General features: G+C 47.2%; 3 protein-coding genes across 8 annotated transcripts in view; 2 read left to right on the top strand and 1 right to left on the bottom strand.

Moving 5' to 3' along the window:
- The first annotated feature begins 135 nt into the window (after positions 1-135).
- Positions 136-6,181, top strand: wdr97 (WD repeat domain 97). Of its 5 annotated transcripts, none has more exons than XM_029145721.2 (21): positions 136-281; positions 719-948; positions 1,021-1,598; positions 1,671-1,792; positions 1,870-2,581; positions 2,662-2,810; positions 2,886-3,122; positions 3,199-3,301; positions 3,392-3,524; positions 3,594-3,670; positions 3,755-3,839; positions 3,908-4,066; positions 4,153-4,287; positions 4,378-4,491; positions 4,597-4,764; positions 4,900-5,034; positions 5,119-5,240; positions 5,324-5,492; positions 5,568-5,740; positions 5,826-5,890; positions 5,964-6,181. In XM_029145721.2, exons 2-21 carry the CDS (start codon positions 799-801, stop codon positions 6,143-6,145), a joined length of 3,768 nt encoding a protein of 1,255 aa, XP_029001554.1. In that variant the 5' UTR covers positions 136-281; positions 719-798; the 3' UTR covers positions 6,146-6,181. The 5 variants fall into 5 exon arrangements, with proteins under 5 accessions (XP_029001554.1, XP_029001553.1, XP_029001551.1 ...); XM_029145720.2 differs by having other exon boundaries at positions 4,840-5,034; positions 5,829-5,890; XM_029145718.2 differs by having other exon boundaries at positions 4,840-5,034.
- A 69-nt stretch (positions 6,182-6,250) lies between these two features.
- Positions 6,251-9,169, bottom strand: si:ch73-174h16.4 (leucine-rich repeat-containing protein 14). The gene is made up of 3 exons (XM_029145728.3): positions 8,620-9,169; positions 7,635-8,459; positions 6,251-7,532 (listed from the first exon to the last, which is right to left on the bottom strand). The coding sequence occupies exons 1-3, from the start codon at positions 8,895-8,897 to the stop codon at positions 6,965-6,967; spliced, it is 1,671 nt and encodes a 556-aa protein (XP_029001561.1). The 5' UTR covers positions 8,898-9,169; the 3' UTR covers positions 6,251-6,964.
- Positions 9,170-12,989: 3,820 nt separating this feature from the next.
- The window catches only part of malrd1 (MAM and LDL receptor class A domain containing 1), a 29,939-nt gene continuing 26,055 nt past the window's right edge, over positions 12,990-16,873 (top strand). For both annotated transcript variants that reach the window (XM_029149229.3, XM_029149228.3), the window contains exons 1-6: positions 12,990-13,247; positions 13,607-13,735; positions 13,825-13,910; positions 13,998-14,156; positions 15,104-15,200; positions 16,440-16,571. In XM_029149229.3, coding sequence (XP_029005062.1) covers positions 13,070-13,247; positions 13,607-13,735; positions 13,825-13,910; positions 13,998-14,156; positions 15,104-15,200; positions 16,440-16,571 — 781 coding nt within the window. In that variant the 5' untranslated portion in view covers positions 12,990-13,069. The remainder of the gene's footprint in view (positions 13,248-13,606; positions 13,736-13,824; positions 13,911-13,997; positions 14,157-15,103; positions 15,201-16,439; positions 16,572-16,873) is intronic.

Below are 16,873 nucleotides of genomic sequence, written 5' to 3'. Positions count from 1 at the left end.
GTGGCAGTTTTATTTTTGTGCAACTCAAGTTCTTAAGTAGCGGCATTGAACAATATGTTTGTTTTAAAAGTCAACCAGCCTCAGTGTTAGCTCAGTCTGTGTTTTTTGAACATGCGTTTTTCTTCCTTCAAGTATGTTTTGCTAACTGTAGTAGTGGATGTAGCCCAGCAACCTGTTGCCTAGCAACAAGAACAGAACTCTTCTCCGCAGGGTAAGAACAAACTAGTTAACTTTTAGCTACTAATTTTGAATGGGCACTTCCAGCAACGGGACTACATGAGGTGAGAAAATTTACTTTTCTAATAAGAAGGAAAGATTTTTAGTTCAAAAAACTAAGAAACATTGGTGATGTTTATATTTTACCGGTACTTTATTAGTGTTGGGTTGATTTAGATGTGCAGCTACCCATGTCTGTACTGACAACTAGCCTTATGTGGATTGTGGCAACTTCTTTAAAATCACTGTGTGATTATTTGATGATCAATATCATTAAATATTGTTTTTTTTTCTAATGATCTGTGAATTTGCTGTCGTTCAGTTCAAACAAAATCCTCTAAATAATATGATAACGATGACAACACTAATATTAGGATAATAGGATTTTGACTAGTGCTGAGATCATCATGTGTTTTTATTACAATTTGTACACTTCCTGAACTGATGCATTTATAGTGTATAGAATTTGTCTTTTTTATTTACACAAGTAAATGTCCTGTAGCTGCCAGCAAAAGGAGAAGGTTTATATAAAGTGTTCAAAGCTTTAGTGGATGCAGCGGTCCTGGATAGAAAGTGTAGAAGATGGAGGCCTCAGGAGAGGGGAGCAGAACATCCACCCTCCCTCGCTGTCCCACCCTGAGGCTGCGCTCTCGAGGGACTGACGCATCAAATGAGAACATGCTCCAAGGGCAGAATTTATTCAAACAAGATGTGGTGCAGGCTACAGGCGAGGTAGGGCTGAGTCTTTGAATGGTATTGATTGCTGAATTCAGAGGACTCACCTGCTTTTGTCTGCCTCTCCAGGTGCTGCGCTGTCGGAGCCAGCAGCAGGTGCTCACTCACAGCCTCCATCACATACAGCATGTCCCTTCTGACAGCCCTGTGCGTTTCATGGTGCACTGCGAGGCTGCTGCAGCATTCGTTAGTCTGCACACAGACAACACAGTGTGCCTCTACAAAGCTGACGGCTCCAAGCAGACTCCTTCAGTGCGCCTGCCTTTCATGGGCCTGACTCCTACTAAGATAACGAGCCGCTTTGTGGGTTGGGGTCCCGGTGCCGTCCTCACCCTTCTGGACAAGGAGTTCAACCCAGTGGACACAGCTCACGATGCCCTGGACATATGTGTGTGTCAGCCTGCAGAGCACTCCGCCGAGCTGGTGACTGCAGGCGCGGGGAACGTGTGCGTGTGGTCGGTGAGGCTCGTGAGGTGTAAAGTGAAGATACAGGAGGGGCTGGAGCGCCACGCGTTCACTCACATGGTCCTGGCGCCTCCGCGGTCGGACCGGCCCCACACAGCCTTCGCTGCGTGCGGACGTGCGGTGGCAGTGGTCGACCTCGATGAGGGGAAGCTTCTGGGCTGCAGGAAGGACCTTTGCTCAGGGTGTGTATGATGACAGACATTTGGTGGTGCACTGGTCAATGCCTCTGCTGTTTATTATGTTGTGCTTTACAGTGATATTAGTGCCATGGTGTACTGCTCTCAACTGGACTGTTTGATCACAGCGTCCAACGAGCTGTCCATCAGAGTCTGGGGCCCAGACTGGGAGTTACGCAGGGCTTTTGTAGGACACACTGGTAACTAAAGGATTAGTTCTATTCTCTCTTTATTGCCTTTCTTGACTTATGTCTGATTTATCTTTTCTTATGTCCAGGTACAGTGACCTCGCTCTTCTACTGCGCTGAGCTAAACGTGCTGTTATCAGCCTCCGTTGACTGCACCATTCGTTGGTGGAACGTGGAGAAGGGCACTGTGGCAAGGTGTGTCAGCGCAGAGAGGCCCTCGCTGTGTGTGGGAGGCACACGGGAGGGCGACATCTTCTTCTCCGTCTCTCAGCACGGCGTGGACTTCTGGAGCATCAGGAACCCGTACAGCCTCCACTGCAGGCTGCAGCGGGAGGACGGAGCCCCATTGAGGCAAATCCTGGTGCCTCCCGTCCGTGCTCCGTACCCTGCGAGGGTGCTGTGCGTCAGTGGAGGCGGAGATGTTGCCCTGGTGTCGGCGAAAACAGGAGCCGTGGTGACTTCGCTAAAAGCCCAGCAGAGGATTCTGTGCGCTGACTACTGTCTGCACAGGGAGATTCTCCTGCTTTTAACCGACGCTGGTGACGTGCTGCGAGGCAACGCGCTCACTAATCCGGTGACTTTGATGCAAGCGTGGAGGGGGAGAGGCCAGGGCCCCTGGCAGCAGGGGGAGTGCGTGACCAAAGACGGTGCCCAGCATCTGCCAGCCCCCGGCCCGGCCTGCTGCCTGGTGCTGTACAGTTACGTGACCGAGCCTCAGGGAGCTTTAGAGGAGTGGAGGAGTCTGCAGGACAGAAGAGGGTGTAGTCACAGGGACAAGGCAGCTGATGATGCAAAGAACAGGTGAGCATTTCCCTGTGCAAAGCAGGTGTCCTACAAGGATGAAATAATAATAATAAAAATCATAATAATGCTCAATACAGGTTTTTGATCATACTTGGCCAAAATGGAGGCTGTGTGAGTGTTTTAAACCTGGGTGATGGGAAAGTGTTGTGCAGGACCCCGGCGCACGGTGGCCAGAGGGTCACCTCGGTGCAGGTTTACCCTGAGGCTGGCTGCCTGCTGTCTACAGGTATCTACCGCCGTGGATGTCTCCCCTTCCGAAGCATGTCCATAACAGGTTAATGGCTTTGCTTTTATCCTAAAGGTAAAGACAAGACCTTGGTCGTGTGGAGAGTGACGCCCTTTGTGCAGGAGTGTCTGAGCCAACAGCTGAGCCTGCAGTGCGGCCAGGCTCAGGTCTACGCAGCAGCACTGGGGCCTCAGCTGGCTCTGACCTTCCAGGAGCAAAACACTGGGATTTACAGCCTTATGCACTTTGACCTACTTAGTCAGAGCCAGGCTGACCAGTCACTCAGAGAAGGACATCTGGACCACTGCACCGGTGTGAGACACAGTACAGTATCAAGTTTAATGTTGTTGTTGCATGGTTTTAAGTGAGTGACTTGGGTTTTTTTCAGGTTTTCCTGCAGGACTGTGCGCGTGTCCCGATCTGGAGGTGTTTGTATCCAGCAGTTTAGATGGGACAGTGTGCATCTGGGACAAAGACAACCACCTCATAAGGTTGGAGCTATGATCTCCCTTCATTTCATATTTGTAAATAATACTATTTATTATATAATAATGTGTATTTATGTGTCTGTGGTCTTTCAGGATACTCCAGCTGGATGCAACGCCGGAGCATTTGGCTTATGGAGGCTCTGGAGGAGAGCTGTTCCTGGGAATAGCAGGGGACCTGTACAGGATGAACTGCGCACAGTTCCTGCCACACAAATACCAACAAATGGTATCGAGTAACATGAGAGTGTGACGAACCAAAGCCAAACACGCCATTAACCCCACTTTATCCTCACAGCTTCTTTATACATATTATGAAGAGCCTCTTCCTGACCTCCCTATCATTGAGAGTGAAGCACAAGGCAGCAAAAGAAAGTATGATCTATTTAAATTTCTGAAATATTATCAATGAACAAAACCAATGGTCTAAAACGTTATAATCGATTCTCCTGCATACAGAACTTACCAGGCGACCGAGCGCAGGGAGGCGGAATCGTCAGCCATCACCAGGGATCAGTCACTGACTGACGTGAGGAGGCAGCAGGTGTGTGACACAATACAGGACCTGAGCAGTGAGCTGAGTACGTGTTCAAGTGCCTGTTCCCTTTTCAGGAGCATGAAAGCACAGCGAGCCTGAACTCAGACTTATGTTCGCTTCTACGCGGGACAGTGAAGAGAAAAAAGGCAAAACCTCCCAGCACAAAGCAAACCAGGAAGGAGGCTTTCGATGGCTACATGAAAATCTTGTATGGATGGTCCTATGACGTCCAGGTTTACACCGCTCCTATAGATAATCTGCTACGTTATCTGAATTAAACTGATATAATATATAATATAAGGGCTGGTCCTTTTTTTAGATTGACATGGACTATAAATTGGACCCAGAAATATTGTCATCAGACGTCACCAAGCCCTGTAACCTCCCTCCCCCCGAGGAGGACGCCTACCCTGAACCTGAAGTTAGCGATCCTTTAAATGCGGAGAAGGAGAAGGTGTGAACTGATTCCTAAAAACGTGTCACTGGGTACTTACTGTACGTTCAGATAGCTGATGTTTTCTCTGCCGTGTACGTGTAAAACTAGAATAAAAAGGCTCTTCAAGCAAGCTGGAGACCAAAGACACTGATGGACGTCAAACCGTGGCCTGTGAGGACAACCGTACAGCATGAACCCGCTGCGGTGGAAAAGGAAGACGAGGTAGAATTAAACATTATAGACAAGACACACACACACACACACACACACACACACACACACACACAGGAGCCGCAGCTCAGATTTGTGTGTGATTTGTGGTTGTAGCTGCCAGAGATGGCTTCTCCAGAAAAACAACCCGAACCTCCTCAGACTCCTCGTGGTATCGAGACCCTGACAGCTCCCCCGCCCCGGGAGCCGTCTCCTCAGGTCCCGGCGTTCCTCCAGCAGTTTGCAGATGCAGCCTGGTTCAGAGACATGTACCCTGACAAGAAGGTACCGAATATCATTTCAAAGATAGCTGCAGCATACAGAGTATATTACACAGTTTTAATGACTGTGCGTGTATAGAGCATCCCAAGCATTCTGACACCAGACGAGTTCTCCCTGAAACTGCTGGCCTGTCTAAAGACCTGCGGCGCTGCCTCCAGAGTGAAGGTCCTCGCTGCACTGCAGGCCTTGCACAGCCAGGACCTCCTAAAGAATACAGACAAGCTTTACCAGGGCCTTGTTGGTTTAGTGCCCAAATGTGCTACAACACACATGGTACTGTGTGTCTACAATGAAGACTTTCATTGCATGTTAACAAGCACATTATGAGGTTTCACCATTTGTTCTTCTGTGTTTTAGTCCCCACTGGATCAGACCGTGATCGTTGAAATGCTGAACCTATTGTTGGGGCTAAAATCTGCCCAGTCTGACTTGGTGAAACTCCTTCTCACTCTACTGGCCTATAAAGACTTGGGTCTCCAGTAATAACAAAACTCCTTCTGTTTAGTTTAAAAATAATTAAAGAGAAAAGTAATGTTTCTACAATGAGGTTTGCTGTCCACAGGGAAACACTGCTGCACATGCTAGCAGCACTGGGAGTAGATGAGGCTGAGCAGTGGCTGTGGCCAGAGCTGCAGGACTGGAGCTCAGAGCTGCAGCACCAGCCCGAGATGTGGACGAGCCTCCGTGACCGTGCAGACAGTTGGCTGGAGCAATGGATCTCCACATACAAAGTACTAGACACGTTTCACTGAACCTTATCATTTCCATTTGTGACCACTCATCACCCTCCCTGTCTGGGCCATCAGGAATACAACAGACACATGTACCTGACGAGCACTGCAAAGTGGAAGCCCTTGACCTTCAGCACGGTGGACGTGCTGAATTATTTCTGCTCTGTTCAGAGGGAGGAGTGCAGAAAGGCCCGATATGCTGGACCTGATGGTCAGGACAATACAGTCCTTCTCCCCCGATACGACTGGTACTATATCACTGTTTTGAATTTAGCTCCCTGTACAATGATCTGTGATCCAAGTTGCTTAATCTTTTCTATTTTGTTTGTGCAGTAGTTCCCAACCAATCCTTCGTCTAGGAGAGACTTACAGCATGGCCAGAGTTCGCAGGCCGCCGGGTAAGACTTCACATTCTGCTGCCTAAATGGAAACAAGCAAACTAAAAGATCTAAAAGCTCTTTTTTCATACAGGAATAATTCTTCCTCCCCTGAGAAACCGTCCCGTCCTCATGGACTTTCCAAATTTCATCTCCTTGCCAATGACTCGAGTCACTCTGCGCCCGTTTCATGTTTACTCAGACAAAGACTGGCTGAAGGATTTACCACGACGCTACTTCGTTCCACATCAGTCTTTCGTAGAGTACTACAGATGAATAAACACGCTGAGCAGAGCTCACATTTTTTATGTATTAAGTGAGTCTTTGCTCTAAGACTGATTTATTTTGTAGCTGACAAGACGATTTGAGGAGCTTTTAGACTGAACATACAAAATTAATTAATACAAAAAGCACTAACAGGAACATTTTGGACAGAATGACAATATAATGTAAGACAAAAGTTGAAACTGAACAGCATTAACATTACTTGCGGAAAAATCTGCTGGTGGCACTGGGTGATCATTGCATTATTCACATGTAGAAGGCAAGTGATAATAAAGCACAAAGTCTAGCAGGCTTTTGAGCAGTAGGGTGTTCATCGTATCCAAAACAGGATCCAGTCACCCGAGTAGAAAGTAAAACCTCTTTTTTGGTACAAAAGCAGCAGTGACTTATATGCAAAAGGATGTTAATAAAGTAGAACAGCACCTTTAGATTGAAGAAGGGTACAGATGTTAGTGTTTTCTCTGATAGCTTAGGGTTTGCCCTCAATTGTGTTTGTCAGGCAAATAACTCCTGAAACATTTCCTCATCAGTGTAGAAACATAAGTCAAATTGCACATTTATGAAATGTATTTTTCTTTCTCAGTACTTTGAGGATCACACTAACTTTGCACCCAGTAAAAAGAAATCTTGATTCTGTAATTGTTGGATGTTGGAAGATGTGGATACAGTTTTGATTGCTGTTTTGGATCTTTTAAAGAAAAAACAAACAACTACATCCTTCATTTGATGATGGTTATCGGTGTTACATTGGTCTGCTGTACACTAGCGAGGTAACTTCAAAGCATCTGTGCTCATGTCCTGATTTCTGCTCTAGTCCATCAAGACTTTATCATAATTGAGCAGGTCACAGGTTAAGAAGAGATCAGTGCGTCTGCTGTCTACCAGCACCCTCTGGAGCTGGCTGCTGGTTGCATTAATGCCTGTGATGTCATTCAGAGGCCAGTCCAAGAGGTGAGCGCTAGAAGGTAATTCAGGAAGGCCTGGTTGGTAGTCCTCCAGGGGGTTTGGGTACAGTAACTGGCGGAGGGCTGGCATCCTCACCGCCATCTTCACTAGGTCCATGAGGCCAGCCATGGAGAGTGGGTTCAGGGCCAGAGCCAAGCTCTTGAGGGTCCTGCAGCCCCCAAGCGAGGGCAGCAGGAGTACAAGCAGACCATCAGTCAGCCCACAGCCACTTAGAGAAAGGTGCTGCAGGCTGCTGGAAGCCTGAGCAAGAAGGCGCCGAATAGAGGTCAGGGTGTTTTCATCCAGACGGTTTTCACTTAGATCTAGCTGCTGTAGTGAGCATGCGTGATGGCTGCAGGACAGGTAGGCGAGGTCCGCTGGGCTTAGGCTCAGATATGGCAGCTCCAGTATCTCTAAAGGGTGGGGTAGAGAGCTGAAACAAACAAAACCGGTATTTATTACCAATTTTTTGGGAAAGACTTTATTAATAAAGAGATCTGGTCACAAAGCTGTTTACAGCATGACATCTACATACCTGAGCAGCACACGCAGTTGTCCAGGCAGGCGCAGTGCAGTGAGGCTAAGGCGTCTCAGTTCTTGCAACTGTGCCAGGCCCTGAGAAAGGTCCCTGAGCGCCTCCTCCAAGACAGAGTGGTCTCGGCGGAAGTCCAAGTTACAATAGTGAAGCCGGAGAGATTTTAGCACAGGAAAGGTGGAGAGCAGCGGCAGCAGCTCGGCCAAGCCGGCCACCCCAAGGCTGCTGTACCGCACGTCGATCCCAAGGAGACTCTGGCGAGGGAGCAGCTCCAGCAGAGTCCTAATACTTGATACGGATATTTCCTCGACGCGGAGATATCGGCACTGAAGTTTGAGGGGTCCCCACGTGCTGAGAGCAACATAGACACGCTCCCAGGATCGAGCATTAACAAAGAGATCAGCCCTCACGTGCACCCACACATCAGCATCTGGATCTTTTTCCTGGTTTTCCTTTTTGCTGCTTGCTTCGCCTGTGGTCGTGCTCTCTTGTTTCCTCTCTATCTCCATCCTCCTCCTGACTCCTTTAATAAGCTCCTCTTCACCCACAACTCCCAACTGTCTGTCCGTGCTTGTCTCCTCATTGTGAGGTCCGCCCCCCCTCCTCCTCTGCCCTCTCTCTCTCTTTAGGTCCTTTTCTCTTTCCAAAGCTGAAAATCTTTTTCTCTCCCGCTCTCCTTCCCTCCTCAGTCCCTTTTGTGGACCAACCCTGCCTTGAACAACCATAGTACACAGAGCCACAGTGAGGGACCAGCCTCCCATGGAGTCTCCCATCCCTCCTTCGTCTCCTTGCAGCCCACATAGATCCAGCACTTGCAGGGCACACCTAAAAACACACAAAATAACTCTAGTAGAGGCTTTTTGGATCAACTGCAGTTTAACTACACTTTTTAGTCTAGCAAACATATTAAGCTTTTGTCTCAGTTTCCTTTTTTCTATTAATGCATGGAGATCATAGTTCAGACCTTAAATAAGGACCCACTCACTTTTGGTCCGAGAGCCCTCTGACAACTGCGAGCAGCAGAGCCTGGATACAGAGTCGGTTTGGGGACGTTTGTCCCCGTTTCCTCCGTCCTCCCACGCGCAGGGTGCGTTCAGGCCATCTCTGCACCAGCTCGCCCACGGCCAGCGGTCTGCAGCCGGCGAAGGCGGCCTCCAGCAGCGGTCCGAACAGCTCCCTGGGCACCCACCTGAGCCAGCAGGGCGACGAGCTGTGGTCGCTCACCACCACCCTGGCGCAAAGGCTCACCAGGGAAAGCACCATTTCTGGAGCGAGTGAGCGTTTAGCAATAAGAGGTCGCGCTAGCCTGAAGCCTAAGATTAGCTTTACGACAGGAACGCGATGCGCTCTTTTAAAAGGCCCGGGAAAGAATTTATAAGATCATCTGAGCTGCGTGGATTAATATCAGTGGTAAATTAGAAAGTGACGACTACAGGCTCTGCTCGGGTGAAACACAAAACGGCGGTACATGATGCTAGCTCGGAAATGTTTACAACATGACAGACGCATGTCAGTGACGTACATCGTAAAGACGTGACGTCATCACTCTAGTATGTAGACCGCAGACTGTGTAAGGGAAATATACATCAGCTGATGTTATTTTGATAGACACACGGTGGACTATGCCGGTGAAATAAAGTTTATTAACAAAGTAGCACGCAAGCATAAAATCTGGCCTGAGACCGCACCATATGTGAGCTAGCACCGTCATGAACCACTAGATGGAGCCAAGTGATCAATGCACGCAGCAGCTCCTCTGCTTGTTCACGCACATTTCCGTCCTTAATTCTCTGAAACTTATTATTTTTATTGTTTTTCTCATATACTTGCAAAAAGTACATAACCACAATAAACAACCCATTACCCAGTCAGTTACTCCAGCCGATGTCTCTTTCATTGCTTATGTTTTGCTGAAAAACAGACACTAATAATCATATTGCCTCCTAAACCGATCACATTTTCTCTTGTACGGACCATGAAATGCTATTTTTTAATATCGCTTTGCCTTTTTATAATTAGAATGCTTTGTATTTCGAACTGAGATTAAACCAATCTGTTGCTCTACATTTGGTGAAATAAACACCATATGCTCCACAGACTGGAAGCCTCAGGTGCCTGTACAACAAAACAAAGAAGAGAGAAAACACCTTTTTTGTTAGTTTACATCAGAAAACGTGTACTTACTTAAATCATTAATTTATCATTTAAAGGCTGTCTAAACATACGTTGACCAAGGCTTTACCTACTTCATTTCATATGCAGTTCATCCTGCAATACTTTAATAATTCAACACACATATTCACACTTAGAAATCTTGTCTTTCTGATTCCCCATCAGTCTGAGCGTTACTGTGATATATTCCCATTTTAATACGGATCTTCACTCGGCCAACAGCCTCGGCTCAGATCTTGATTAATTCAGAGAAAAAATAATTTGTTAAATGTTCCCTGCAGCTAAAACTCTCATGACATTTTCCCTTTAATATAAACACTACTTTAGATCTATCTTTTATATATTCATCAGTGTAATTTGCATTTTTATTGCTACACCATGACCTCACCAACCTTCTACACTTACCACGCACATCATATAGCACATACTGTATATCAAATAGCAATTTTACTCAAAACTGATACATTTAATTTAAATTTAGATGTATGTTTATTATCACACATCCTCTGCTTTTGCTGCTTCTACCAAATTCTTCAGTAAGTTCGTTTGACGGTAAACGGTAAAAGTGAACTTTCCCCATGAGAACATGAGGCGTTCTGTGTGACATGCTATACTGAAGCAGGAAGTGCTGCACTGCACATGATTAATGTGAGTATAACACAACAGCTGTGAACCAACATCAATCATCCGCTGGTCTGAGCCACAGACTTGGTTTGTTGGTTCATATGTGTATAAGCCTTGACACTTTATAGTAGCTTTGAAATGCATATGTCTGGCCATGTGTATATTCCCTTTATACATTGCAATACTTGAATGTTCAAGGTGTCACATGTATTTTTTTATGATAAAACATTGTGAAAGCTGAGCTGTAATATTGTGCTAAGCTGAGGGAGGAAGGCGTGTTGACACCTGCCTGGTATCAGCCGCGGCATCTGTTGCAGTAATTGCATTTACTTGAAGAGATTTCCTCCCATTCCCATAAATTGAGTGCGGCTGTCCACTTTAGGAGCGACGCTTATTAGGCCAAAGTGTTATGAAGATGACACGAAGGAGCGCAATCGCAGGGGAACATCCTTCACCACGAGCAAACAGCCAAACCATTTGCACTTACCCTGAAAACAGTCCGCTTCAGATGTACAGAAACCAACAATGGAAAACACGTGGGCCAGCAGGTACATGGAGAACATCTCCCCACTTAGTCAATGATACCCCTCATTATAGTAATACATAAAAACAAACAGTTGCCTGCAGGTCTGTCAGACTGAGGGCATGGCTGCTGAGGAACTCCAGGTTCCCTGTGTGTTACCTTTTAATGACATCTCTCACAGTAACTGGCAAAGTGCCTCTTGGAAACTGACAGGCAGGAGCAAAGAGGATGAAGACTCAGGTGTTTCGTGCATTCAGGGCGCCTGGCTCCGGTTCCTCATATTAAGCTCATTTGTCAACACTTTGTTGGCTGCGTGTGTACAATCACACATCACGGGGCCCCGAAGGCTCTTCCTCCGCACCGAGCTGAATGGAGTAAAGCGTCTCCTTACAGGTGCACGGCTAAGATTAAAGCTCAGCTGCCGTGGTCCCTCGACTCAGCAGTAAAGCGAACAGGTGCCGTACGTTAGCGCAGCTTGATTACGATTGTGGGAGCAGATTGGCTGCATTCAAAAATGTGACGCAAATGTTCTCTGCTGTCAATATGTTCTAATTAACGAACTGTCGAAAGGCGCCCGCGCAGGAAAAAAGCAGTTATGAAGACGAACGACGAGGCGACACAAGTTAACGTTGACTCTCCTGTAGAATTATGTGTAAAAATAGAGTTATATGTAAAGTTAAATGTAAAAATACAGTCCCTGTTGCAGATTTCCTCTCTGCTCTAAACTAAACATACCACCTGCAGGCTGCTCTCAGCACACAGTGTCTCACTTCTCTATAGATTGGTGAGATAATGTGACTGTTAACATAAATTATCCCCCTCAGGTTACAGTAGGTGCTGGTGTGTGAAGGTAACTCCCACTCTGCCATTACTCAGATGAAACATCAGCAGAGGTCACAGACAATCAGTCTGGCTGCAAACAGGAACAGGATTTAATCATCCTTACTATCATCCGCACAGGAGTGCAGACGGGCCAGTTTAAATCTGTCTGCTCTCAGGCCTCCGTGGTGAATCTGCCTCTTTGACCTGTGTTTTGCTCGTGAAGGTGAATTAAACCATGCTCTTCTTCAGAATTCACAGGCTTTTTTCGCAGGCGGTGTTTATTTATTGCTGAGAAAATTCAGTCTCATTGTAAAGCAGGTGGCTGCTGCTGCTGCTGTTGATAATGATGACAGAGGTTTTCCTTCCTTGTCGTATACCTAATTCCTCAGCTTGTAATGGTGCAGCACTAATGTGTTTAACATAGTTGAAGACACAGTGGATCTCTGTTTCTCCCAGTTTAGTTCTATTATTATCTGTCAGGGTGGTGACATCACAGAACCAACTCCAATTGAACATCAACAAAACTAAGGAGCTGGTGATAGACTTTATCTGGGAGTCCTGTCATCCCCTCACTATTAAAAAGGAAGAGGTTGAGTACAAATACCTGGGAGTAAACGACGGACGGACGGACGGACTCTTTGCAGAAACATTGACTATCTCAGCAGCTTCTTCAGCAGGACACGTTGTTGTCACGGCAGCGGAGGAAGCAGCAGTCCTGCATCCTCACATCCACGGCCGTTTGGAAGCCCACCATCAACGCCCACTCTTTGAACTACTTCCCTCAGGATAAAGACTGAGATGCAAAAAAAACAGGAACAGCAGTTCCACCCCAGAAGCATTTTCCATCCTTAAACTGTTTTGTATTCGCTGTAGACTCTGCACGGTCCAATACATTTCACCTCCACTGCTCTTGTGCCAGCGGTTCCTCTTGTTCCCTGCTCACTCTCACACGTTGTGTACATTTGTCTGACGTCCAGCATCTTTGCATTTTAACACTTCTAGAATTATATAAAGTTATTGAGCTTCAGGTTTTGCTGGCTTTATTTTCAGAATCTAGCTGTTCCTCCATGTTTACACATTGCTTGCTGTTAGCAAAGTGAGCTTATTGAGCAACACCCATAAAAGCCATTTATGGCCTTTTACAACATATTAACAGCTTGAACGCATGCACAGGATCCAACATCCAGGTCTACACAGCAGGTCAAAGCTCAAGACTGGCGCGTCTTCAGGGCAGAATGCTTTGACTTGAGGCGAGGACTAGGTGTTTGAGTGCACAGACACAGCATCCAGGCTGATGAGGCTGAGGTTGGGCCCGGTGCGGCTGCTGGCGGCCTGCTGCCTGCTGTTTACCACTGACTGTGCTGGAGCCTGTTCACCCCAGGAGTTCACCTGCACTCAGGGGAGATGTGTGCCCGAAGACTCCGTGTGCGACTTCACCGACGACTGTGGAGACGGCAGCGATGAGCAGAACTGTGAGTGGAAAAACAGTTTAATAATATATAATAATATAAATGATATAAACTAAGCAGATCATGAGAGAGTTGATGATGAACATTTATTTATTGATCGGAAAATTAAATACTAAAAAAAAAGCTAATACTTAGTTCCACCTGTAAAAAATAAAGCAGCGTAATCACTGATGCGTTATAGCCCTCGTTGTCAGTTTGAAACACGCTTACACTGAAAAATGACTTGCTTTGTTCTGAGCTTTGCCGAGCTTATGAATCTTTACTGCGCATCGAGCCCAGAGCCTCGTCTCAAAACACAGATTAACGGCAGGTGTGTCGTCTCGGAGCAGGCGGTGACAGTGTGCATGTGTTTTCTGCTGAAGGCCCTGGATACGACATGTGTGACTTTGAGGAGGGGTTCTGTGACCTGACCCAGCACTCGGAGACGGGCTCTGCGTGGACCAGGCGAACGGAGGCCCGTGGCCTGAACCGCGATCACACCGGCAAGTCGGGTCAGAGCCGATGCCGATGCTCATGATGTGTGAATGCAAACCTCACCTTTTATTGGCCGCCTTCATCTTTTCGTGCGTTTCTCCATCAGCCCACTTCCTGTCTCTGACGGCTGCTCGTAGCAGAGACACGGCCGACCTGAGCAGCCCCGTGTTTATGCCCACTGAGACCTGCAGGGTAAACTATTCCTCTCATTGGCCTCAGATGCATCAACATTGACCAAGGCCTCGATTCCACTGCCTCTTATGCACGTTCGTTCAACAGATGAGCTTCTATTATTACGCCGGGGCACCACAGGGAGACCTTCAGGTTCTGGTCCAGACTGAGGATCAGAGCACCGTGGTGTGGAAACACTCCAGTCGACGTCAGGTGGAGACGTGGCTGCGGGCAGCGATTCAGCTTTCCAGTCATCTCAGTTTTCAGGTCTGTTACATTCTCAGTCCAAGTGACATAACTCACATACAGCGTCGCAGTCGAGTGCTGCATCTTTTACATGTAGCTCCCGGTGGAAAAAGCCCTCAGATCCACGAGGCAGATGATCCTGTGAAGCCGAGTCACCGCGGCCTAAAAGAAGCTGCACCACAGGAGCCGTTTGTGCAAAGCGAGGGGGTACCGACCCGATCGGACCCTCCGGACCTGCCACATGGAGCCTTCTGACTCCTGCTGCGCGTGACCTTCCTGGTAGCGGGTCACGCTTGGCCATCTGTCACTGCCTTCAGCCAGTTTCACGTGCGGCTAAAGACAGGTCAGCCCTCTGTCCGTAGGGTCCGTCCTCGCCTCCGGTGCCGCTGAGCTCCAGTAAGTGGCTCCTTATTTACCGCAGCCATTTCTGGGTCCGCTCGCTTAACGATCTGCACCTTTTTCCACCAGATTAAATCCTCCTTTCTGCCTTTACCGCGTTTAAAATTGACACCCATGTATAAACGCTTGACCCATAAAGTCCGGAAACACATACCAGAATCTCGCTTTATGGATATTTTTATAGAGCTGCTGCTGAGGACAATAAGTCTACGGATAAAAATCCCCCATTTTTCCAAAAGGGTTGGTAAAGTGTCTGCATTAGATAAACACACTGGTTTGGTTTGAATTACTGGATCCCGGGGCATTTATTGTCTCAAGGTCCAGTAATAGGGTAAAAAAAGCTGGATGAAAACACATTTGATCATATGAACAATGGGTCATAAACATCCACGGCTGAAGATAAGCTGTTTGCTGGACTTTGATCAGTGAGTCCTCTCTGCTCCCTCTCACTGGCCCTTTCTCCCTGTCACTCGGCCCCACTGTTGTGCCGGTTTCCACCTGCTGTTCACAGAACCGCAGCGTTTCTGGACCCGGCCTGTGAGTGAGTGGGTTTTCTGTGTCTCTCCCAGGTGGTGATCCGAGGGGAACTCCGGGCCGACAGCGACGTCTCCGGGGTCCTGGCCGTCGATGACTTATCTTTCAGCCCTGGCTGCGGCGCCGGGTCCGGTACTGCCGCTGCCGCCATTAATAACGTCTCACTACACAGATGGGACAAGTTCAGGCCCTGACATTTTAAAATATCGCCACACGAAAACAGAGCTCCACAAATATGTTTGGAATACTGACATCAGGGGGGAGACACTGAAGCATCCAGGTCGGGATCCACAACAGAACAACCGGATCATTAAAATACTGCTTACTGCACATTTTCCTGTGCTGAATGCGGAGCAGCCGCTGCTATAGTGGGTTTATTTATGTTACAGGATAAGGTGCTGCCTGCAGCTCAGTGATTAATGTAGTAGAGCTGCTCATCCTGGATGGGAGGTTTAGATAAAACATGGTCCACTTGAGATTTTAAACTTTTCCAGCCCACATCTCTCAGGACCTTATTGACCGTCTTCTTCAGGCTGCAGCCTGTGACCTTCATCTTTCATAGGTCTCCTATCTCCATAAGGCAACAAGGCCTCTGTGGTTGTGGGGCAAGGACAGAAGTAATGTCACTGATTTGACTTGAATGCTAATCGCTAGCGCTAAAGCCGACTGCTCAGTGTCTCTCTATCTTCTAATGAACATATGCAATCACGTAATACCTTAGTTAGAAATAGGCAAATATTAGCTGTAAGAGGTGTCACTGCTCCCAAAATCCAAATCTAAGACGGAGAAGCTGTGATTGAGTCTACGTTATAATAATCTTCCACCACTCAGACCAGGTTCAAACTCTATGACTCAGTGTGTACTGTATCACAGAGGCCCACATTTACTTGCAGAGGCTTTTTAATGTCCTCACGTCCTTTGTCATTCCCACGTTGTGGATCAATTTGTTGCACTGAATTATGCGGTTCACGGCATCAATTAATTTAGATGAGGTGCAGTGGCGACGGCAATAAAGTCCAGCCATTAAACACAGGCCTGCAATGAATGGATGAAAACAAGACGCAAACGCATCCCAGAAACTTTACAGCCAGGTGCCTGGAGATGATTCAGGGCTAATCCAGCCTCCGTGCGCTTTATCTTTCCATAACAGAGCTACAGTAACGCTCTAGCTTCCCTTCGGATGACTCATCCATGTGAATCCACGGTGGCTCCTGAAAGCTTTTAACTGATAAAACCCCATGATTACAGTCAGCGATAACAACTGGAACATGAGCGAGGCTGAATCTGATTTAGCTCCACGTTGCAACTGAAACTCAGCCCTCGAAATCCAGCCTAATTGTATTAATCTGTCGACTTTTATTCCGATGGCAGGGAGCTCTGCCCGGCTTTCTTCCACTTGCCCTCCCCCGTGGTTTGCCTGCGCTGGTGGAAAATGCATCAAGGAAAACAAAATCTGCGACTTCACCCCGGACTGCCCCCACGGAGAGGACGAAGTCAGCTGCCGTAAGCTACTCAGAAACACATTCAAGACAGCCATTTATTTAAATGGTAAACACATCACTCCAACCACGAGATAGAGTGTCCTGGGTAATGTATTAAACATTTGCAGTGTGTGCAGTGATGTAGTGACATAGCAAAGACCTAAAACCACCAGAAAAGAACTATCGCAATGCAAAGAGAAGAACTGAAGAACTTCCTGCCTCCAACAAAATATCATTCACACATGGATCTTGTGTGTGGTTTAGATTTACTCCAACCATTCCCAGATAAATGATCTGTAGTAACTGTGTTGGAGAATGAGAAGA

This window comes from Betta splendens, chromosome 4, assembly GCF_900634795.4.
Source record: "Betta splendens chromosome 4, fBetSpl5.4, whole genome shotgun sequence".
Taxonomy (NCBI): domain Eukaryota; kingdom Metazoa; phylum Chordata; class Actinopteri; order Anabantiformes; family Osphronemidae; genus Betta; species Betta splendens.
Note: the sequence above shows the minus strand (reverse complement) of the source record. Positions and strands in the feature narration are given on the sequence as shown.